General features: G+C 43.1%; 1 protein-coding gene across 4 annotated transcripts in view; it reads right to left on the bottom strand.

Moving 5' to 3' along the window:
* Positions 1-24,121, bottom strand: part of LOC124166613 — a 313,116-nt gene that overhangs the window by 6,872 nt on the left and 282,123 nt on the right. For all 4 annotated transcript variants that reach the window (XM_046544214.1, XM_046544240.1, XM_046544224.1 and 1 more), the window contains 3 exons: positions 15,162-16,102; positions 5,165-5,383; positions 2,874-4,103 (listed from right to left, as the gene is read on the bottom strand). In XM_046544214.1, coding sequence (XP_046400170.1) covers positions 2,874-4,103; positions 5,165-5,383; positions 15,162-15,591 — 1,879 coding nt within the window. In that variant the 5' untranslated portion in view covers positions 15,592-16,102. The remainder of the gene's footprint in view (positions 1-2,873; positions 4,104-5,164; positions 5,384-15,161; positions 16,103-24,121) is intronic.

The following is a 24,121-nucleotide window of genomic DNA, read 5'->3' as shown; positions in this document are numbered from 1 at the left end:
ATGAACTTGCTCGAAACCAAAGGAAAGGGAGTACTGTGTTGCTCCATAGATACCAGACAGGAGCACCTAAGGACGCTAATAATTTGCCCTGTCCAAGTCTGTCTCACCTTGAAGAGCAATTGACTTTTGCTGTTGAAAAGTAGGAAATGAAGCCAAACCAGCATTTCATTTTTTTCACCTCTCCATTTTTTAATGACTCAAATCAGCAATAATTTGACCATTTCACGCCAACTTGCCTCTACTACAAATCATAGCATTGGCTGTATTTAATACTCCACAAGGTATTGCAGGTCCTCTATAATTAAGGATGGATTATTATGTAAAGAACTTATGAAAACTACATTCTTAAAATTCACTTTATTCACATCAGAGCTTTGAAAATAAGTGAGGACTACAAAATTGAATATATGTGCACTAAAAATAAGATATACAACAAATATAAGATTAATGGATTGCATAAAAAGTATGTAACAAAGCTCGTAATTTTTCATTTCTGTGATGACAGCAAAAACTTTATGCCAAAGGTTAGTCATCTTTTTAATGCATGATCACTGCTGTGAACATTCACAATCCGCATGTAGCACTATTAGTCAGAATAATATGTACACAGGATGTAGGTAGCTAAATGTACAACTATCAGTGTCGGCTAGACATTCACCACAAAATACCATAGGATTTATCTTATTTGTTAGAGCTGCTAAACCATTTCAGTATAGTATTTGCCAACCCGCAGAGTTACGACACCCATTCACCAAAACATAATACCATTTTAAGCATACACACAAGTCAAAAAATTATGGAATAAAATCTTTTGTACCTCCTCTACTGTATAATGATGACATACTACACATGTATTCATGATATTTACAGCATTGTCTTTAATAAATGTAAAACTTTATCAAAATGAAATTGCTTTCATCAATGTAAAAAAATAAATGTTATTAGGAACATAATAAATTTTTTCGCCAGCAGTTGCGCTTCATTTCCATTACGATAGCATTAGCATGGCACCATTTTATTATAATATGTTTGAGAGAAATGGGATTTGAATTTTTTGATTAGGGTTATGTAATTGCATGTTTTAATGACGATAGCAAATTTATTTAAAGTGAAAACTCTAATGCGTTCACATAAGATTTGGATATATAGCCTATGGATGGAGTGAACATGGGGCCAATAACAAAGCATCTAGTGATGAAAAATCTAGCCCATGTGAATAAACCAGGATAATTCATGGCTAATTTATTTTAAGCTGTGGTTCCCAATCAATGGCCCCCAGACCACAGTAGCATAGCATTCATTTGCAATTGCATCAGTTGTATTCAACCAGTTGAATAAATGTGGCTAATAAATGAAGCTCATGAACAAAATGGGGTAAATGAGTTTAAGGCAATTCTTAAAAAGGTTAGAGAAACTTCTGCTCAATCACTACCAAATCTAGCTAAAGGCAATCTGATACGTAAGAATAAAAACTCATGGGGAGTATGGTGGGGGATTAAGGTTGGCTTGTACTAGATTTAAAATCAAGTTCAGCAGTCTACTGAATTCTACAGATTGGAAACTACAGATGCAAACTGATGTAACGACATCATTATGAGTAAACCATTATGAGCAGTTCTGATTAGAAGCAGTGGTGGCGCTTAAAATGTTATAGCTTGATTTTGCCACAAAACATAATATAGAATGCAGGGAATTCAAACTGAAATGTAATTAGAATAAGCATGTGAAGCTCAAACACGCAGCCATATTATTTATATCACACAGAGATCAGTGCACATGTAGTGGTGAAGGGAGATTTTATTCCTCACATTGCTGCTTTTGAAGATTCAAGAGCATTTCAATTACTATATTATATGACAGTCTTATACATATTTAATATACTTCATGGCACCGTATACTCTCATGCAAATCAATATTTGGAGAATCAACTCCAATTAAAAAGCACTGTTAATTATTATCAGTAAAATTAGAATTTAAGTATGAGATCTCATTGCAAATGCAAAATCACATTGCAAATGGCTACTAAAATACATGAATGAATAATTGAGGACCTTAGAGTATTATTGCACATGCAAAAGAAATTTTCAATGAGGTATTCCCACAGCTATTTTTAATTTAATTGCAAAGCATACTGATTCATTCAGATTTGCCTTCCTATAACTCAATAACAATAGGTATATATATTCCAAAATAGTTACACTCCCAAAAAGGTCAATGTTAAAAATAGGTTTTAAATTATTATTTATTTTTCATGGCAATTTGGTGGGTTGAAATACACGCGATAGAGAGAAGTCACTAGCCATGGGGGAAGAAAATAGGGGTAGGTTGAGACTCGAAAAAGAGAAGTCATTTTCAGTGACACTAAGTGGTGAAGATTGAGAGTCAGAAGGGGAGGAGGGATGCAAACGACAAAGATCGAATGTTAAGGAACTTCCAAACATGGCATGGCAACAGCCTCTCGACCCCTTCCCAAATCACTAGAACTGGCCACGCCACTTAAATTTGCATTTTCAAAACTCAACTTGCCTAAGTTGAGATTAGTTTCTACTTTCTACCAAGGTGGCAGGAACTTTCAACCAAGATCTAAGCCTAGAATTTATAGGTAGTTATACATAGTGTAATTTAATGATGCCTACCTTCCCTGGGGATGCACCACAGTTAATATTTCCAGTTTTTAAACTCATCGAAAAATCGCGATTCCTCGCAACATTTATTCACCTGAATAAATAGCTGGAATATTAAAGAATTCGCAGAACATTCATGCAAGCAGATCATTATTTAAGGGTTGCATCAGTAGATGTAACGTGGTGCACCCGGGGGCGACACGCGGGGTCGACCGCTCATCACATAATTCGCGATGAACTCATATTTACCTCCGAACACGCTCGGGATGAGCGAAGGCGGCAGCTTGTAGACGTGACTGGGGCAGGTCCCGTCTCCCACGGGTGGATGTGCCTTCCCGGATCCCCCTCCGCCGGGCTTGAAGTGGAAGAAGCTCGGGGAGTAGCGGGCGCCGTAAAGGGCGGACGGCGCCCGGGACAGCGAACCGTCGTCGTCATCGTCACAATCGTCGTCGTCGTCCAGCGTGAGGCCCCGCCCGTACCGCGGCACCGCCATCCCCCCCGCGGTCATCGACATCCCCCCGGGTGCGGCCGTCCTGCCCACCGCGGCCATCCTCCGACCCCTCGGCAGGAACATCACCGCGAACACGGCGGCAGAGGTGGCGAGGAGCCCCGCCGCCAGGGCCGCGTCCCTGTGTCTCGGGGGAAGGGCCAGGCCCGCAAGGGCCCACGCCAGGGAGACAGGGAGGGAGAGGAGGGAGGCGGCGCAAATGTACAGCGACTCCCTCCGGTTCTCGCGGACCCTCCGGCACCTCGCCGAAGCGGCCGACACGGCCACCGCGAGGCAGGCGACGTAGCAGAGGGAGAGGAGCAGGTGGGGGTAGGGTGCGGAGCATGCTGGGAAGGGGTCCTCGTCGTGATTCGGTGCCGACGACTCCTCCCCCCTCTTCGGGTGCAGCCGGATGTTCTTCGGAGGACCCCGGCCGCTTTCCACCACCCTCGCCCGCTCCCCTCCGGCCATCGCGCCCTCCCAGCTGTCTCCGTTGACCATCGTGTCCACACCCACCACCAGCCTCTGTCCGCCCGAGGAGGCGCGACGCGGCTGCGAGGCTTCATCGTCGGGACGGAACTGGGGCGGCGCCGGGGACGGAGTGCGGAAGGCCGCGAAGAGCTCCGAAGGGTTCTGGGTGGAAGAGGGAGGGAGTCCCTCGCGGTACTTGGAGGAGGCGTTGAAGGTGTCGAGGCGGAATAGGCCGTGTCGCTCGGAGGCGAGCGGGGAGATTGATGGGAGAGGTTTGGGGAGGACCTGGAGGACGGCCGGGGGGTGCTGCACGAGCCACTGGATGCCGATGGCCGCCTGGACGAGGACGGCGAAGAGAAGCAGGGAGGCCTGGTAGGGTGCAGGCAGGTAGACTCCGCCGTTGAGGCTGAGCAGGAACACGCACTTGACGAGGAGTGCGGAGAAGACCAGAGCTGGTGCCAGGCCGGCGCCGAGACGCACGGCGCCGCACGTAGCGGGGGTAGGAACCAGTGACACCACACCTTGAGCACAAATAAATTGAATAGAATGAGCATTAAGATATGTAGGGGGAAGAGCGGACAAATAAGGAGGACGCGTTTCCGAAGAGGGCTATAGGAGACAGTGGCGTAGCGAGGGAGGTGGGGGTTCCGCACCCCTCCCACGAAATATAATTACACAATTACTTTGCATCACAAAAGAGAACTAAATATTGAAAAATCATGAAACTAACAAAGAATTCTTTGAAAAATGAAGTTTTTTCGATTATGAAAAGTGTTAAAATTAGTTTAAAACCCTCAACTTATTGTTAGTAGGTACCTGTTTTTCAAAAACTTTTCCCCCCTGAGTTTGGACCCCCACCCCGAACAAAATTTCTGGCTACACTGCTGACGGGAGATACGACAAAAAAATTATAAAAACAAACACAACTTTTTTTCACGGTCTCACCACGGAAGAAAGAATTAATATACGATTCACGAATTTAAAAAAAGGTGGGCGGTCTTTTGAGTATTTATAAAAAATTTTGTATCGTGCACTCTTTTACATAAAATTTATAGATTTATAGCTTGTGGACAGGCTGGAATTTTTGGAAAATATGATTCGCATATATACGCGAAGCTTCTTTTTGAAACTTCTTAAGTGTTCCACTAGATGGGAAGCACTAAAATGAGCATGAAACAGTGAAAATACTTTTATGGTAAATCTTAGCTACAATGCCATCAGGTTGTGTAAAAGAAGGAAGGATTTGTTTTTTTTTCTAGAAACTTTCAAGAAAATACAGGGATCCCAGCATGGTCCTTTGAAAGGAAGTCAAAATTCTAGAGTTTGCAATACTCATATATCCCTTTTTTATTCAGAAATTGTACTTGGACTCGGAAAAAAAACATCGAAATTTTTTTGTTCTTTTCCATCGAAGTCTTTTGCCCATTTTGCCCACCTGCTTCTTTCGCTACATAACGAAAGAAGCAGGGCTCAACCAAAATTACAAGGAAATGGACGGAATTACTTATACGCAATTACGAAGGGGTAATCCCCATTACTAATATAAGTCAAATACCGCGGGGAAGTAGGAAGCCTAACTCACCTGCTAGCGCGGTGGAGGCCAGCAGGCCGATGAGAAGCGCCTGTCCGAGGAAGAGGTGCCTGCGGCTGGAGGCGAGGGGCCTTCGGCGCCACTCCCACAACACCCACACCTCGAAGGAGCCCATGCACACCAGGCACACGCCCGAGACGCAGAGGAGCGGCAGGGCCCAGGCCTCCCGCCGCACCCAGCCCCGACTCGCCGACGCACGACCACGGGAAGCTGCCGAGGCAGAAAAAAGAAGCATTAGCACGATCCACGATTAGCACATGGTAACATGCAAAGAGTTACCATGACGCCAAAAGATCATCGAGTCCTATAGTTGATGCAGAGAAAAAATTACGAGCGATAAAAATTTATGATCAACTGAAATTTATGATTAAATAATGAATTTGTGCCACTCTTTCAGTTCCTCGAACCGACGGTTGGATAGGTTGGATAGGTGGTAAAGCTCACCCTGGATAAAGCCACTGCGTGCGAATTTCGCACATCCATGGTAAGGGAATCAGTACAAATAGATGATAAATCTGTAAACACTCTTAAAGTAAAAGGAAAAAGATTAAGATAAAGATCAGTCTTATAAAAGAATTGACAGGAAGATGTCAAACACGGGAATGTTGCAAATGATGGCATAGGGGGTAAATACGATGATAGTAACTCTGAAAAAAAGCGAAAACGGCGATGCAGAGGCGAAAGATTAGTAAATAGAGAAGATATAGATGATAGGAGCCAAGATGCTGGGCAATAACTACCAAAGAGAAAGAGATAGCGATTGGCGGTGACCTGGTTAGCACAGTCGTAATTATATTATATAATTATGAATAGTGGACTTCAGATAATAGGTTGAGAAAGTAGTGATCATGGTCCTACTATGGTAGTGATTTACACTCAATGCCAATTTCGCCTTGGGGTCGGCCTTCACCGCTCACGAAATAGATTTCCATTTATCGATTTTATTTTTGACATTCATTGCAATTATGCAGTACAACTGGGGAGCCGGATACGAATTAGGAGAGTAAAGGTTAAGTCGCCAAAAACCGAGTCGTGCATCATTTTTAATGGTCTTCTGTATAACCATGCCAATAAAATAAAAAAAGTGGTAAAGTATTTCCAATAACGTTTTTAAGTATAGATATTTATTTAAACAAAATTATTTGGAAAATGATACTTTAGGGGTAAAATGAAACCATTTTTATCGCGACCTTTACATCTTCAAAAGAAACTTGAACAGAACTTCGCTCATGCTCTGGATCCCTCACTTTCCAGCGTTATTATTACGCTACAAAAATGATAGACGTGGAAAATGCGTACTTCGTACCAAAAAGCCAATAATAATACCATTTTAGAGAAAAATAAATTGAACTTGATCTCAAGGTACGCACATATCTCTATTTTAATTGAAGACAATCAATAAACTAAGACATCACTGCAGCACTTAAAATGAAAAAAAAGAAAAACAAATCAGGTCCTTTCTTTTTCGCCGTACGTTCACCTTGACGCTGAGGAGAGCTGTTTTTGAGGCAATTTCAGGGGAAACCTTTAGGTTTGCACATCGTAATGACTCCTCCCGATGGAGTCATTCAAGGTTGAGAAGTCTTCGAAACTGCCATCAAAAACAAAGAAGCAGGAGCAATTTCCACAATTTTATATTTTTGTACGACCGGTTTCGCTTACAGCATCATCAGGTACTGTGAGCGAAACCGGTCGTACAATAAATATTAAATTGTGGAAATTACTCCTGCTTCTTTGTTATGTTCCGTTTCCACTCCATCTCAGCTGAAACCTCAGATTATAGCCATCGAAAACATTAGAAGGTCAGTGAGGTCCCCAGTCACCCAGTCACAATCAGTCAACTGGGTACATACCCTTCTTCAACCGTGACAGCTCGGAGGTGGAAATCCTCTAAATGGACGTCACTCAAAACACTTAAGTGGTAGCTTTTAACCGGCCAAGTGGCTTCCCTGGTGGCTTCTTACGAAGGGTAAGTTTTAAAGTCTCTCGAGTAACAACGTAATTGCCTCAGAAAGAGGCGGTTTCACCCCATGGAGAGAGAATTTACAACGAACTTTCCTAAGACCACGCTTTTGGAATTTCCCTTGGCGCTTAAATCGAGTTGCTTAGCATAAGAAGCAATGACATTGGAAGTCTCGACAACTCAATGAACAGAGGATAATTCAACCTCAATTGGAACACAATAAATCCCCAGCCACTGACAAAAATACTGAAAAATATAAAAAAGTAAGGTTAGATGCAAATTATTTCCCACTGCGCATTTGGCATAAAGTTCGATCAACCAAAATATTTTCTCTTTAAACTTTGAACTAAAAACATTTATTGGTGGCTTAACTTCAACATGACTAGGTGCATAAGATGAGTTCACAGATCATGAGCTCAGAAAGATATTGAATGAAATGATACATTTTAAATAACAATTAATGCGTTTGCTACGTCATATACATCGAAATCAAGACGAGCCGCAAGCTCATATCAGCTCATTGAAATGGAAGGTAGTTACCCTTTTCCACTATTATTTTACGCGTACGACGCGTTTTGGCTCACAGAGCAATCATTTGGTATAAGATCAAGTCTTGGCGTTGTACTAGATAATGGCTTTGTGAGCAGAAACGAGTCATACGTTTAGTTGCGGAAAAGTGCAACTACTTTTCATTTAAATATGTCGAACTTCCACTATATCACGAATAAATCAGGACTCGCATCAGATCCCCCAAAGGGGCTGCATAGAGGAGGCCCAATAGGGTAGTTTCCTTCACCAAAGAAAACGAAAGGCATTGATTGCGATTCGTAACCCACCATTAGTGTATTCATAATGCACAAATTATTTGGTTTTAGAAATACCGGTTTAGACGAATGGCAACGGTCAATTTTATCCTCATTTGAAAAAGGACAGATCGGCGCCCATGCGATGCCACTCCACGTGACGTCACAGGGATCTAGTTTCTATACGAGTAGATAAGAGTTTTACATCGTCTGAGGTTACCAATGAAGGCATGAGGCACAGAGCTCAGGCAAACATGTCTTAATAATCACCTATTAAAACTGGCTAAGGTCGAAAATTTTTCCTCGCTTGATAAGGTATTAATAATCCTTATTTAAGCCAAGCGCTACCTGCTAGCAGGGTACTCTGCTACCTACTAGCAGCCTGCATCGCAGCGGCGCACATATCCTCGCCCAAAGGTCACCTCACACGGCGGTAGTGGGAACCAAAATGACGTTAAACGGGCTATTCCCAGCATTCATACTTGCCCGTCGCGTTTTCGCGCGCTTGAAAATTTTCACTTTTCATTTAATCGCGAAAAATAGATATCGTCATTTAAAAATCTAAAAGCGTGAAATACGTACTCCAGGAGTAATAATCTTTCGATCTAGGCAATAAAAAAATAATAGGAAACCACCCTATTTCATCCAATTAAAGGCTGATTCCTGTTGCCACTTTGGTCGCATTTTAATCAATTTCCAAAAATGTCCGCGGCGCGGAGATAAGTGCAAGGCGATCCGCTTTTTTCCAATACTTTGAATTATTATGTTAGTAATTGCAAGGAATAGCATTGGATAGTAATGGCTTTGGTAGATCATATCATCATGTGTATAAATTTCGGTAAAACCATTAATTTTACTTTATTTCCCCGTGAAACTGAAACCCGGGTCAATTTGTTCGTCAGCGGCGCGAGTGGCGACTTCTGTGAACCCATTAAAATGCGCGCTGGTTGACAACACATTTAGAGGGCGAATTGAGGATCCTCTGTTGTAATACTGTTCCTGAGATCCCCAGTGGATGAAGCCAAAACAAAAATAGTATCTATGTCTCCAACGCCAGGAGGATCGGTCGCAATGCATTAAACAGACGATCGCACGGAATAAGAACGGAAAGGGTCGTGGAAATGAACCTCGCACGTGGGGAGGAATGGAGTGCGCGGAGTGTGGAGTTGAGAGGCCACTTAGTGTGGAGAAGGGACGCTTTGATTCATCTGACACAATCGTGGCGCGCCCGTGGAATACCGATTGGCGCCTGACACCCGATCTCGAGCTGCAGGCAGACAGATAAACGGACGCAGACTCGAGATCCGACGCCGAGAGCAATGCATCCGCATACGAGGGCGGACTCACAATTAGGCGAGCGATGTGGAAAATTATTTCGGCGCCACCCATCCTCCGGACCAAATCCTTCCTCTGCAATCGTCTTCCCCATTTCCGAAGATCCTCTTCCGCCTATCGAGCACGAGTCGGATTGACGAGAGCGGTTGATTGGTGGATAAACTATTTGTATTGGTATTCAATAGGGTGGTTTCCTATTATATTTTTATTGCCAAAATCGAAAGATTATTACACCTGAAGTACGCATTTAACGCTTTTAGATTTTTAAATGACGATATCTATTTTTCGCGATCAAATGAAAAGTGAAAATTTTCAAGCCCGCGAAAATGCGACGGCTAAGTATGAATGATGGAAAAAGCCCGTGTGACGTCATTCTGGATCCCGCTGCCGCCGAGTGAGATGACCTTGGGGCGAGAACAAGTGCGCCACTGTGATGCAGGCTGCTAGCAGGTAGCGCTTGGCTTAAATAAGGATTATTAATACCTAATCAAACACAGGAAACTTTCCGACCATTGGCAGTTTAAATAGGTGATTATTAAGGAATATTTCCCTGAGCTATGTGCCTTATGCATGCATTGGTAATCTCAGACGATGTAAAACTCCTATCTACTCATATAGAAACTAGGTCCCTGTGACGTTACGTGGAGTGGCATCGCATGGGCGCCAATCTGGCGTCTTTTCAAATGTGGTTAAAATTGACAATTGCCATTCGTCTAAACTGGGATTTCTAAAGCCAAATAATTTGTATATTATGAATACACTAATGGTGGGTAACGAATCGCAATCAATGCCTTTCGTTTTCTTTGGTGAAGGAAACTACCCTATTACGGTTCTTTCCATCGTAACGGGCATACAATCATATGAAAATGACTCGGAGGAGAGTTCAAATTTTCTGGGCATAGGCGAAGTTAAGAGCAGGGGGGGTAGCAATCCTGGCAAGGGTTTAGAGGCTATGGAATATCACCCAATGACACGGGGAGTTCCAAAGGCCCTCATCTGGAAGATTTATTTAAGTTTGACTCTGCAAACAGTACTTTAAGTACACTTAAGTCTAAAATGTTTTGGCATTTATACAGATTTCGTACTTTTTTGGACAAATTACGATATAAGTTGAGGGGCCAGGCTCCCCTGTCCTCCCAAAGCTCCTACCATGTTACTCGGTGATTTCTTACTCAAATGGTGAGAGTATACATTTTTTGCACAACTTTCGTCATGCTCTTACATGAAACGCTATCCTGAGAGTCAAGGCAGCCTCACTTTAAAAAAATGGGCGAATGGTACAATTACGAGCCACCTCCCAAACATTGCGGCACGAACTGAAATTATAACCGAATTATAGCATTTCATCAGCAAATAAACTTTCAGGCAAAAGGAAAATTGAACTCGATAAGGTTCCATATATTATTTTCATTTCAAAAATACCCCAAGAAATTAAGTCTTGTCGACAGAGGAATTGCTTAGAGCTTCTAAGGAATATTATCCATCTCCATTTCAAATTCTCCTTATCCATTACAGCAAGAAAGAAAAATCGACATTTGAATGGTAGAGTAGTTATCGTACACCAATGCGCGTCGAATGCGAAGGTGATTAATTGCCCTCTGGGTGAATTTTGCGGGAGCAGTGGGCCGATGTTGACTATACTTTTCTCTATGCCTTTCCTACAACGACCTTGTTGTCTTTCAATTACCACTAACTCCCTACTTCTCAACAGCAAGGGTAGCATCAAACGTTGATCTCGAAGCCCCACATCTAAACAAAGGAATCCATGAGGATGAAGCCGGTTGTATTAGAGGAGAAGGCTTAAAGGGAGAAACCTTTTGCTTTCCTCATTCATATTTTGGCTCCCCTTTTTCAAGCATTTATCCCTAAGCAACAGATGCTATTAAATAATACGAAACAAAAACGTAACACTTTATACCCTGCGAAACCGATATGAATCACAAAAATCTATGCTACTTGTACGATAATTTCCAATATTTCGGTGTCAACATAACGTTTTCATGATGTCGTATGGCGCAAATTGACGGAAAATAATATGAACGAATGGGATTTTTCCCAATACCTTAAATTGTGTACACCCTAAGAGATTGTAAAAAAATGGAGTGTGAAGTTTTATTCTTAACCGTAAGAAATTGGGCACTCTAGGATATTAAATGCGAGATTGCATACTTTTTAGTTTAGAAAAAATGGTAATAATTATTTTTGCATCAAAATTTGAGCAAGTATTGCAACATAAGATTGATCACTAAATGAAAAATCAGGTTAAATAAAAGCGGGCGTGGACATATGTACAATCCGTATGAGACCTCTCCGAAATGTAGTGCCATAAATTATAACGAAGCGTTTCAGTTAAAATAACTTCGTAGAAAACCGCAGGCGGTCCAGCGAGGGAGAAACTGCCCCACTCTGTCCCGGAAGAGCGATTTTCGCACGCCAATGGGCTCGGTGTGAAATAAGCTCCTCACTGATGAGTCATAGGAGCTTTGCAATCATTAAAAGAGCTATGTTTCACATAAAGTATGGAGGAACGTCCTTAGTTTCGCGGTACTATGGAAATGAAATAGGATTCTCCATAATACCGTATTAAAAACGAAATTGTACATCCTTTAGTTAAGATCGATTTGTGATTGTTACCGTCACATACAACTTGTGAAAATTAGTTCTTCTTACTGGTTAAATATTATCAGATACAATTTATTCAAGTCCATCAATGCATTTGTGTTCGTGGATCTCATTCGAGAGACACGTACGAGTATACCTACAGCTCACAATCGTCAGCAGTACTCAACGTAAACTGTGGAGTAACAAATGTTACATTACAGGTGTATTTTGCCACCGTGATCATCATATAGGGGTCTGTTTACGTCACTCTATCGACGAAAGCCCACTGTCAAACACGGCGATGGACTCTAATGGTCTTACCCGTGATACGGACATCGCCCCTCATGCCCGCGGCAGGTTCAAGGAGAGTGGCGGGGGGAGGAGTGGGGTCGATGCGATGATGAGGAGATATGGGGGGAAGGGTTGAGATGGGGAAGAAACAGGAAGTGACCACGAGGTAGGAAAATAAAAGAAACAATCGTTAATGGTCGTTTGGGGAGCTTTATTCATTTAATTTTTTTTATAAGATACCTGGAAATGCTTCCGGAGCTCACATCAACAGCCACAGAGTTTGTGAAGTTCGTCTAATACCCCGTAAACAATGAAATGTGCTAGCTAAAAATTACCCATAAAATATCCCCAAAGATGGAGAATCATTTATCGCATTTATAACTTATGTATTTAAATTTTTTTTTTTAAGTCTTCGAATAGCTTCGAAAACTAGGCATATTAGTGAGAAAAAAAGCAAGAGGATTATTAGCTGTGGAAGAAGGTGCCTCGATAAGAGATGATGGCTTACATATGACGGCTGACTTAGCAAATGAATAAGCTATTAACTTGCCAATTTAACTGTGGGAAGAAAAGCAAAGGTAACGTGAGAGCCCAAGTAAAAATGTAATTAAGTATACAGCACGTAATAGGATTGTTGATATAAAAAGTTCTTGGAAAGAGGGCCTAGATAGGCTTTACCTTACACTTCATCTATATTTATAGTTTTGATAGAGAGGAAATTTAGATTATCTTCGAAGAACTAATTAAATATATTAAAAAGTTGAAGCAGCAAAATAGTACACATTTTAATTCAATTAGAGACGGCTAATGATTGATTTCTACGGTGATATTCCCCTTAAACGATGCAGGGAACTAGGGAGTTTCCAGTAATGGCATCGTTACCATCTGGGTCTAACAAGAGCCCAAGGTTTGTAGGGTGGGTTAAAAGGTATTAAATGTTTTCTAATCAATAATTCATTTCTATTTTTATAATAGCCGCTGTTGGAATGCAACCATGCAAAGAATAACTAAACGGAGAAGCCGTTTCAAAAAATTAAGATGGAACGAAAGAGTCTAATTCTGGAACAGTGAAAAATTACATACTATTCGGATGTATCACATTGGTATTTTGATATTTTTGCACCAATTCCTTTAATAGACATCTGATTGATTAAAAAAGGATTAGATTTCTTGCTTGTGAAATAAATTAATGGAGGCTTGATTATGAGCGCGATCACTTATTTTCAGTAAGGGCGGAAAATGAAAGAGAAAGGTTGACATCATCTTCGAATATGGCACGATGAAAATAAGAGTAATAAAGAGATATCATGAACGAATCATTAGCATACGATTGCGAAGATATCCGATTGATTCGAAAACGATAAGTACTCATGCTCGAGAAAAAAATTAACGGTTGTTTTCATGTAAGAGTGATCGTTTCCTTCCTGTGAACCGATAGAGAAATATTGACATATCCTTCGAAAGTGATTCGGTGAAGATTGAAGGAGGCAAGAGATGTCATAAGCGGACAAAGAACCACTTATAATCGAACATCCATAACAGAAGGGGTTGGGGGCAGGGTGTCAGGAGGGATCCGCCTTTGGCTTCGCGTGGCTCCCCAGGATGAATCCTGACCCGGCCAGGCGCCGCCAAGTCGATGACCGTTAAATTCGAGTTTAATCTGGGCAGTTAATTGCGGCAAGTTGCTCGTGGGAGTTACCTTGACAGAAGGGTTCAATCATGGTGGAATTACCGGCGCCTTTGTGATTACGCGTCAGAATAAAAAAAAGGCGTTCTCCTCCGTTATCGCTCCATTGCAATCCTTGGCCATTTGAAAGTACCTACCTACCATTCGATTAGTATTACCGTTAAGAGTGATTCTCACAGCGGAAAGCCCCGGGGGGAGATGCTCCATCCAAATCTTTTATCCACTTTCTGTGATTACGGAACACAAACGTGCGAAAATAATCACCGACTGCAAACCGCAAATCTCCGCCACGCGTTTAGCTGCGAATGGCGTTAAAGCTCATCACTCACTTTCTCGCGTGAATCTCCAGGCAATGATTGATCCATGGCTGCCATTGAAGAATTAAAATCTAATCTGTCGACAAACTCTTCCGAAGGATTCTCGGATCTTATGAGAGGAAAAAATGGGCTATGTTACACAATATTTTCAAGGAAATGATAACACTTTTTCACACTTTGGTAAAAAATCTTTTCACTTTTTATGGAAATTATGCCATTATTTAGATAATAACAACTACAATACGCATTTTCTCAAAAAATATTGCATTAAAATGACATCCCAACTTGTGAAAGGGTGAAAGGCACAATTTATAACTAATGGTTAGGTGCTACTGTAACATTTTAACACTGAAGGCTTATAGTACTGGTCTTTGGTTTGAAACTCAGGTTATTTCTCTGTGTGAGCTATAAGTTTCACGCGGTAATGGGCTCGATTAATGGCATATTATTTTTAAAACAATCCTAATTTTATTTGCAATGTCACTACAAAATTTTTCTCTCTTATTTTAAAATTAAAAAATCAAAGATAAAAGATACTTGCACGCATTCTGAAAAGACAAGTTAAATGGCACCCGAACGATATGCATTTTGACGTGAACCTGGCACAGCTGAATAAAGATATAACCGTTCGTGACAACATCGCATGATGACATTATCCTCGACGATGAAAACAAAAAAATAACAAACCAGGAGTGGGTTGCTCACCGCATAAAAATCAAGAGCCGCTACAGCTATTGAGAGAGATGACTACACAAAAGGAGCTGCGAGGACCTTGCTCAGATCCAGAAATACCCGTTCGAACTCGGGTCCTTGAAGGCAATTCACACGGAAAACGCAATGCCGCTCTCGATTCACTTCCCGAAAGCGCACTTTTAAGGCTGGCCGTGCGGGTTTCATACCGTGCACGAGACGGGCGGGACTCTCAAGACGTTTCCACGCCCGTGTAGTAAACCGCATTTTCATTCCCTCTCTCTCTCAATATATTTCTCACCGTTATTGGCCGGGACGACGATCGCAGGCACCCCGACGGATCTGTCTCCCCTGGCGGGCCGCGCGGGGGCAGCGGGTGTGGTGGTGGTCGCTGCGGTCGGCAGCCGCGACGAAGGGGGTCCACCGAGCGGCGGCGAAGGCGGCCTGACACCCCCGTCCCTCCCGACCGCCACCCCGACCACCTCCGTGCTCAGCTCCACCCTCTGGATGGACGCCGTCACGTAAGGGGACGGCGGCGGAGGGGGCTCACTCCGCGGAGACCAGAACGCCCGCAGCCGCGGGGGGCGCGACGAGGAAGAACCGTCCTGCCCGCCCGCCAGCCCAGCCGCGAGCGCCACCAAACAGCAACAGCACCAAAGCACTCCTCCTCCCGGGAAGAGAGATGGGAACCTCGCGGGAGGAGGACGATCATCTCCCCGCTTCGCACCCATCACTGAGACTATCCCCCGACGGATAGCGACACCCACAATATGGTACGGGCGCACACGGATACACACAACACTATCTTCCCGGCAGTTCCTCGACCGGACTCCCTGTCACCGAAGTGGCAAATGCCTTCGTGCCGTGCGCGAAACCACCCTCCACTTCTCTCTCTCCGACCAACCCCCTATTGCCTGTCTCCCCCTTTTTCCCGCCCCCTTTCTTATCGCCGGGCCGGTATCTTCTGCCGCGGAGGAGGTGGAGGTCCCGTGCGACCCTCCAGGGGTCTCGGGTCGCCGGCGGTGGTCATCCGAGGTGGCTGCAGGGGCGCTGGGAAGGCGGCGCCATGGCCATCGCACTCTCGCCCACCCCTTCCACGCTTCCTTCCTAGGCGACCGTCTTTTGTTTCCCTCCCCTCCCACACACACACACGCCTCGTGGCACTGCCCTCAACGCTCCCTCCTACCCTTGTCCTTCTAGCTCTCTCTCTCTCTCTGCGGCACCACACCGCGAACCGTCCGCCTGCAGGAAAAGAGAAAGAGTGAGTGAGTGCAGAGAGACAATGGCTGAGGTGTACATATACCTGGGGTCTGGGTTTCAACAGGGTGGCGACATCACACAAATGGACTCTCTTTCTCCCTCCTTTCTTCGCCCTCCCCCACCCCCCTCCATCCTCCACACAACCCGTCCTCCCCACACTCCACTCTCTCCGCGGGTCCAACTTCTCCCGACTTCGCTCTCGTGTGGTTGGTTACAAGACGTGCCGTTATAAGAGGGAGGGAAGGGTGGCGATTTCTTTTTCCCTTTTTCTCTCTCGGGCCCTCTTTTGCTCGGGCATTCTCTTCCCTTCTGTGATTTTTATTTTTCGCCTTCCCTCTCCTCCGTATGCATTATGTGAGAGAGGGAGAAGGGGACGGGGTTCGAGGAATTCGCAACAGAGACGGGGTCTAGTTTTGGGGGAAAGAGAGCCCCATTGTCTCTCTTAGGGGAAAATAAGTTACGCAGGCGTTTATGACAGGCAAAAATCTTTTGTAGGCGGACAAAAGGTGAACGCATTAGGTAACCTTTGGAGAATTTTTAGCACTTTTCTGATGTAATATCCGCAGTTTTACGACCATGAACCGAGGACATTTAAGGGTTGCAGCTCTGTAAAGCTATGCCACATGAAATTCCAAGCAACCTTTTAGACCAGTAGTTCACCATAATAAAATAAATACATACATCACGGGCGAGGAGAGCATTTTAAAATGAAATAGTGCCAAGCGATAAGGTCTCACGGAAGAAATATACATTACAGTTATATAAATTAGATTATAGTTACACATAAATATTATGATTACATTACATTAAGCATAACCATTACATAAGACTATATACGCAATAACATTAAATAAGCCGCTAAAGAAGCAATCTAATTCAAATATTACAACAAATAAAAACATTGTGAAAAATTACACAGAAAATTAATGGTAAATATGATAATGCGTCCTAAAAATGAATCTGATTTCCACGAGATGGGATGAAATAGATCACCGGTAAGTTATATCGAAAGGGAAACGTGTGAATTCTCTGTTTATTTTTAGTAGAAATAGTAGGCCCATATGTGTGTTTATATTTATAATATATATAACGAAGGGATATGTACTCAGTGATACCATTTCTTATGATGATATTGGCCTTCACTTTCATCTCTGTCGCAAGCTTCGTTTTCATTTGACGGCCTAGCAGGTAACTTACGAGAATGAAGACATTTGAATAAAATAAAACCCATGCTGACCATATCAGGACGTGTCGGAGCCACCCTTCCACAAATCATGAGAAGGTATCGAAGCGAATCCAATGGCAACGGCTGTCCAGCCCGCATCCAATTGACGGTCGCGGGCCGTGAGAAAAGCGGCTGCAGAACGGATGGGTGCCGGTATAGGAATCTTATCCGCTTTAGTGCAACTGCCTCCGCTCATTCTCCTCCTTTCCTCTCGCTCTTCCCTTTGCCGACTCGTAATTCACCGATTTACCATTCCCGCCCGCTCTGCACAACAACCTTCGCTTGCCGACGTCGGCATGGACTCTTATTCTTCCGAGCACTTAACTTAAAAGGAGCACCAACTACTCAACCCAACTCCCCACCTCCCCGCGCAATTTGCAATAGGGGGTCTTATTAACGGTGGAAAGAGCCTCCAACCCCCACTTTCAACCGTCGTAAATTCCCGTCTCCGATTTTTTTCCTTACTTTCCCGCCAAACGCACGCTCATTCGAAAGAGATCTTTCTCTCCCCCCACTTCCCCTGTAAAGATTTCTCAGGTAATTCTGCGGTCATGGAAACATTCAGCCCTTTTCCGGCTCTTAATTAAATACCGATGAAGCTGGGTGACAAAGTCGACAAGGGTGTCCTGTGGGAAAAATCCGCTCGGTTTAACAGGCGGAAAAGAAGAAAGGCAGCAGGCCTCGGTGGCGTTGGGGTAAAAAGTCCTCGCCTGCCAAACAAGAGGTCGCAGGTTCGAGTCCCGTCTGGATAGGTTGCCCCTATGGATAGGTTAGTCCCGTCTGGATAGGTTGTTGAAATGTTCAGTAAACTCCGATATAAATATCCAATATGTGCCGTTTTCGGTGGTATGGAAATAAATGAAGCGTTCGAGAAAAGGCAAGGAGAAAGGAGAGGACGGTGGGATGATCAGAAGATAAGGTCGGAGGAGGATATGAGGAAGAAGGTGGACCTTATCAAAGCAATTCAAGAAATTTTACGGAAAAAGCTTTTGTACAAAGAGAAAGATGCGAAAAAGTGAGAGGTCAATAAATATATTTCGATTTGGATTCGAAGAGGAAAAGAAATTCATATGATATACGATTATATATGAAACGTTTTAATTGATTTTTAAGATTACGCTTGCCTCCGGTAAAATTATGATAAATAGCGGGAGATTCGATTACTAATATGTCGCTGTTTATAGAAATATTTGTGTAAAAAAAAGGTTTTTCCCTTGAAGGTATTGCTATGATAAACAGTCATCAAGATCAGATATATAATCAATAAATTGTAGTGAGACTTATTTTCTTAGAAAGCTAGCAAAAATAAAAATCGCATAAGATTTTCTTCTTTATCAACACTAATTAACTATAAATAGAGATCAAATTGAAGGAAACAATTGTAGCTCAAAATCACGTGTCTGCATATGCTCAAGGTATGGCATTAAAAATAAATGATAACGCAGTGAAGCATGTTATTTGGACCAGTAAGTAAACATCTCATTATACAGGGCGATGAAAAATTAGGTCACGATATTTTAACCCTGGAAAGCTGTTAATGCCAGTAGTAGCCAAAATTAGTAATGTAGTTTGGTTGAAAACGCACCATTTTTAAATTACAGAAACTTTAAGCAAAGCGCTCCGATTGGCCGCGAAATTGATCTGTTGCCGGATGCTGCGGACCAAGGCAAAGGCAAATGCAGGCAAAGCATTCGAAGCCGTGAGTGATCCAGAGTATTCGGCCAGTGGCGCAGCGAAGAGGATAATTCTTCCCCTTCCCCCCTAGAGCTCAGAGCATTTTTTAAATTTAATCCATTTTACATAATTGGATATAAATAATACTCATATAATAGAGTAAGTATTAATAAAATACCCTTCAGAAAGCTTTAAAATTCAACATTTTCAACCATTTATCTGAAAAAATTTCTGGGGGAGGGCCCCCACACCTCCCGCTTACCCTGGTGGGTATTACACATCTCCCAGACCTCCGAGTATTAGTTGCGCCTTAATTCCTTGCTGCGCGCCTGCTTCCGGCAACAGGGCAAACTCTTGACCAAACCGAGTGTTTGGCTGAAAGATTCTGTAGTTTAAAAATTGTACGTTTTCGACCTAAATGTCATTGAAAATCACTAATTTTGTTTTTCACTGGCATCAGCTATCCACGGTTAAAACATTTTCACATAATTTTTCTCCACTCTGTATTTATTAACGGAAAGTCTCCCAGAGTAATGGGGAAGAGGAGGATACCGTGGGATTGGAATGAAGAAAAAATTCAGTGGTGTGGAGAGAGAGAGAGCCGGAAAAATAGATGAAGACTGCGATGCAAATCCTCCTCTGCTCGCAGTCAGGAAGATGAGAGACGGAGGAGAGGGCGTCAGGGAGAAGGATCGCGGCAGAAGGGTTTGCGGCCAACATTGAGTTGTTTGCCGTTTTCCCTCGTGCGGGGCCCATTACGAGATATAAGAGTAACCGAGGGACGCGCAATATTTTCCCCGCGAAGGAGAGGGAAAGGGTGAGATTTATATTTATAAGGAAGTGGGAGGAGTGTTATCCCCTCAAGGGTTCAACCCTTTTGTGCACAAGGGATGGAAAGCGGACTGGGCTCGCGATAAAAAAATTTATGTGACGCGATATGCAAAACGTCCGGAGATTGGTCGATCCAACCAAACGCTCTCTCTGGTGGCGGCATTCCTCATGTGTATATCCCATGCGCTCTTATGACGTCGATTTTTTCTAAACTCCCGCACTCTCTAAGACTTTTCCGATCTTCTGGAATGTCCCCTTTGGAGCGAACTGGTTGGTTACGCGGACGCGTACTCACTCTCGACTTGGAATAGATTGCACCTCCCTCCTTTTCTAGAGCGTGAACCTCGCGATCGAAACCAGCGGGAGGAGAAGATCCAAGGATGGAAAATCCTTTGAAAATGAATATCCACCCGTCATTTTTCCTCCAAGCCCTCGTTCTAGCTAGAGAGAGGGAGAGAGAGAGATTCCGTCCCCCTAGCAATGTTTTCACCATCTTTATTCATCCGATGCGACGTCTAGCGCGCGATGCGGAGAGCAGAAAGAATGAGATTCGCATTATATATACGCTCGCGGTAGTGGCGAGTTGTTGGCGATTTGACCGTTCTTCGCGCGGGGAAACTTATACCGAAAATGGAGAAAGCAGAATGATTATGTATTCGAAAAGAAAAGCATTTCCGGAACGCGTAAAGAAAGGAGAGGATGTAAGGCGACTGAAAAGACGTCAATATTTTGTTCACTCTATAGATAACGTGTCCAGCCTTTATTTTTTCCGCGTTTCTTGATGTAATGAGATTTCGCTCGGCATGGGACTCAACACACTATTCCGAGGCTGGGAGAATCCAATCACGTCTCCGTCCGCCACCAAAGTAAGGGTTTTAGAGACTGGAGAGATGGCTAAACTTCTGGGGCTACCTGATTGCATTGCTCCCTCATGATGGAATGAACAAAGCAAGCAAATGAATGGGATAGCGATGAAATTTTATCCTGAGAGTAGAATATAGGAAATGCATGACAGTGCGTAGAGAACGAACCCCATGATGCAATACAACTTTATGGGTAGTTTTTTTTAAAGAGTGATTACCGCGTAATCGAACCACTCAGCCTTCAAGTATCAATTCTGCTATTTCGTGTCATAAATGGAACTGCTTTGTTCCATAATACCACTCGTTTCATAGCGGAAAAGGGACCCCATACGTAATTCATGCATTCAGAGCTGAGGATTATTCACTGATACACTGATTCTCATGTAACGCTACCTAAAGCAATAAAAATTACTCCTTGAAATTTTATTACCGAGACTTCACTCGCGTTGGAATGTTCGATCGTCCGATTATTGACCAGCAATTCTATCCACTAGAAGGAAATACATCGGAAGCTATAGGCATAAGTCCATCCAGAGGGGAAATAGAAACCCGGAATGTAGGGAGCAAGGTGGCGGATGAGGTGGCCAGAGTGATATGAAATATATGCGTAGCGCATCCGCTCACGCCCCGGCTGAAACGAACAATTCTAAGACAAACCATCTACCTGCTTATGGAGGGCGCCTAAAATTCCCAACAGCGCAAACTGTGCGAAAATTCCAATGAGAAAAAAATCGGTAAATCCACAAATTTTCACAGAGGGGAATGGCGCCTCGGTAGCTTAACTGGCTAAAGCACTCCCCCAGATATCAGGGTTATCCGGGTTCGTATCTCGGTCGAGATAAATGCTTTTTCTCTCTGTGGAATTCCCGCACAATTTGTGCATTGCGGGTGACTCCGTAAAGTTGTCCCGGTTTACTTAAACTTCTCACAACACCACCCTTCCGTCTGGATGGGACATAAAGCATTCACTCCCTCAACGTCTCTTGTTAAGAACAGGCGAGGTTAAAACATATCTCTTATCCTCGCGCCACCCTTCCCTCCCAGTCCTCTCCAGGGGCTCTAAAGAACTGAGTTTCTTTTCTTCTATTCCCAGTAGTAAAAATAACTATCCGGCGTCCATGCTTTGATTCCCACCAATGAAAAACCCATGCTGCAACTATTTTCGTTTCACTATAGATCAGCGCTTAATTTTGGCCGGAACGTGCCGGAAAGGCGTTGAATCTCTCAGGGAAAATTGGGCAGTGTCAAAACATTTCATAGCCTTTTTAATATATTTTTTAACAATTCATCCTAACTTAAACTACAAGTTTAAAAAAATCGTAAGTTTTAAGGCTTATATTTGAAAATCGTGTGGATTAAATAAGGTTGGTATGCGCTCCGGCACCTAAAAATTTAGATATTCAGCACTGCTATAGACGCGATTTAAAAACGCGATCCCTCTTTTTGTTCGGAAATTGCGAGTTTTTTTCGATGCAGAAGACTGACATAGATAACCCCTATGCGTTAATTCAAGTTTTTTTGTCAATAAGGGTTAGCTAGCAGCTAACAATAAGAAGATAGTGTAACAATCCTAGAGATAGTTTCATAATCTTCGCCATATTGAGTTTCCAGCCACGAAAAAAATACGAGAATGAACACAGCCTTGGCGATAAAACGTCGAACCTTGTTAAACTTCATTTTTATTAATTAAATTGAATTTATTTATTTAATTTTGTTTGCTATTTGGATTTTGATTTTATTAATTTATAAGTCAGTGTACGTTTGCCTTGATTGGCGTTTAAGTTTATCTATTTAGTTTGTTTTAAAAGAGGTTGTACGTCATGCTGATAAAAAGAAGATGACTCGAAGAGTAGTTTTGAAAGAGAAAACTTGAAGAAAGAGGATAATGCCAAATTGAAGTTTTATATATATTTCGGGATCCCGACGTCACAGGAGTTAGGTCGTCAGACGACGCGAGAGGGGTCAACGTGACAAAACGCTCGATTCCGCATTGCACACCTATAAAGTTGGGGATTAAGAGCTTCCCACTAACATGGCTTCCATCCGCAATGACTTTCCGCCTCACCCTCCTCCCTCGCATGCATGTACTTCCGCCACCCTCGATGGGAAAAATGCCGATCCTTGGGGCGACCCCTTCCTCCAGCGGCTCGGCGTGACCATCGTCGGTCATAACCCCCACAAATTCTCCTCCTCCCCCTTCCCTTCACCCCTTTCTTCGACCCTTTCCACGTCTCCTTTGACGACTGCTTCGCCTGAGTACGCACCACTCTCAGGTATCACACCGCTCGCGTTCATCCAACTTCCTCCATCATGTGGCGTCACACCATCACGATCCTAGCACCTCGGCACATCTGCCAAACAATTTGACAAATATTTGACCAAAATAATAAAATTTTAGCGCGAGAATTACTGTGGCGACTTACAACATGACAATATACTCCCGCATAACCTTCAGGATAATCTCGTGTGTCTATTAGATTTAGCCTGAGGGAACTAAGGTACCTGGAGTGGAGGAGTAAAATAGCCATCTTTATTTACGCGTTTCCTAGCCAAGGGTTTAAATAGAATATTTTACAAAATGCAATGCCTTTCATAACAATCATTATTATTTTAGCATCCTAGTGGTTAAGGTTGGTTTGCTTGGATCATCTGGCTGGTTACCCCTTCCAGTTTTGAAAGTAGACTTCACTCTTCAATAGGGTGGTTTCCTATTATTTTTTTATTGCCTAAATCGAAAGATTATTACTCCTGGAGTACGTATTTCGCGCTTTTAGATTTTTAAATGACGATATCTATTTTTCGCGATTAAATGAAAAGTGAAAAATTTCAAGCGCGCAAAAACGCGACGCGTAAGTAGGAAAGTCCGTGGGACGCATTTCTGGTTCCCCCTCTCTCCTGGTGAAGTGACCTTGATCGAGGCTCTGAGCGCTGATAGGACGCAGGATGCTAGCGGATAGCTGAGTACCTTGCTGAATGGTAGCGCTTGGCTTAAAAAAGGTTTATTAATACCTTATCAAACGAAGAAAACTTTCCGACCTTAGCCAGTTTTAATAGGTGATTATTAAGACATGTTTCCCTAAGCTCTGTGCCTCATGAATGCATTGGTAACCTCAGACGATGTATAACTCCTATCCTCTCGTGTAGAAACTAGGTCCCTGTGACGTCACGCGGAGAGGAATCGCATGGGCGCCAATCTGGCCTTTTTCAAATGAGGATAAAATTTGACCCTTGCCATTCGTCTAAACCGGTATTTCAAAAACCAAATAATTTGTGTATTATGAATACACTAATGGTGGGTAACGAATCGCAATCAATGCCTATCGTTTTCTTTGATGAAGGAAACTACCCTATTTGCAATGAGGGCTAATTCCTTTCATTACATTGATAAATCCTTGTCTCCTCGTTTCC

Source organism: Ischnura elegans, chromosome 1 (genome assembly GCF_921293095.1).
Source record: "Ischnura elegans chromosome 1, ioIscEleg1.1, whole genome shotgun sequence".
NCBI classification, from domain to species: domain Eukaryota; kingdom Metazoa; phylum Arthropoda; class Insecta; order Odonata; family Coenagrionidae; genus Ischnura; species Ischnura elegans.
The sequence above is the reverse complement of the archived record's forward strand: the minus strand, read 5'-3'. Positions and strand labels throughout refer to the sequence as shown.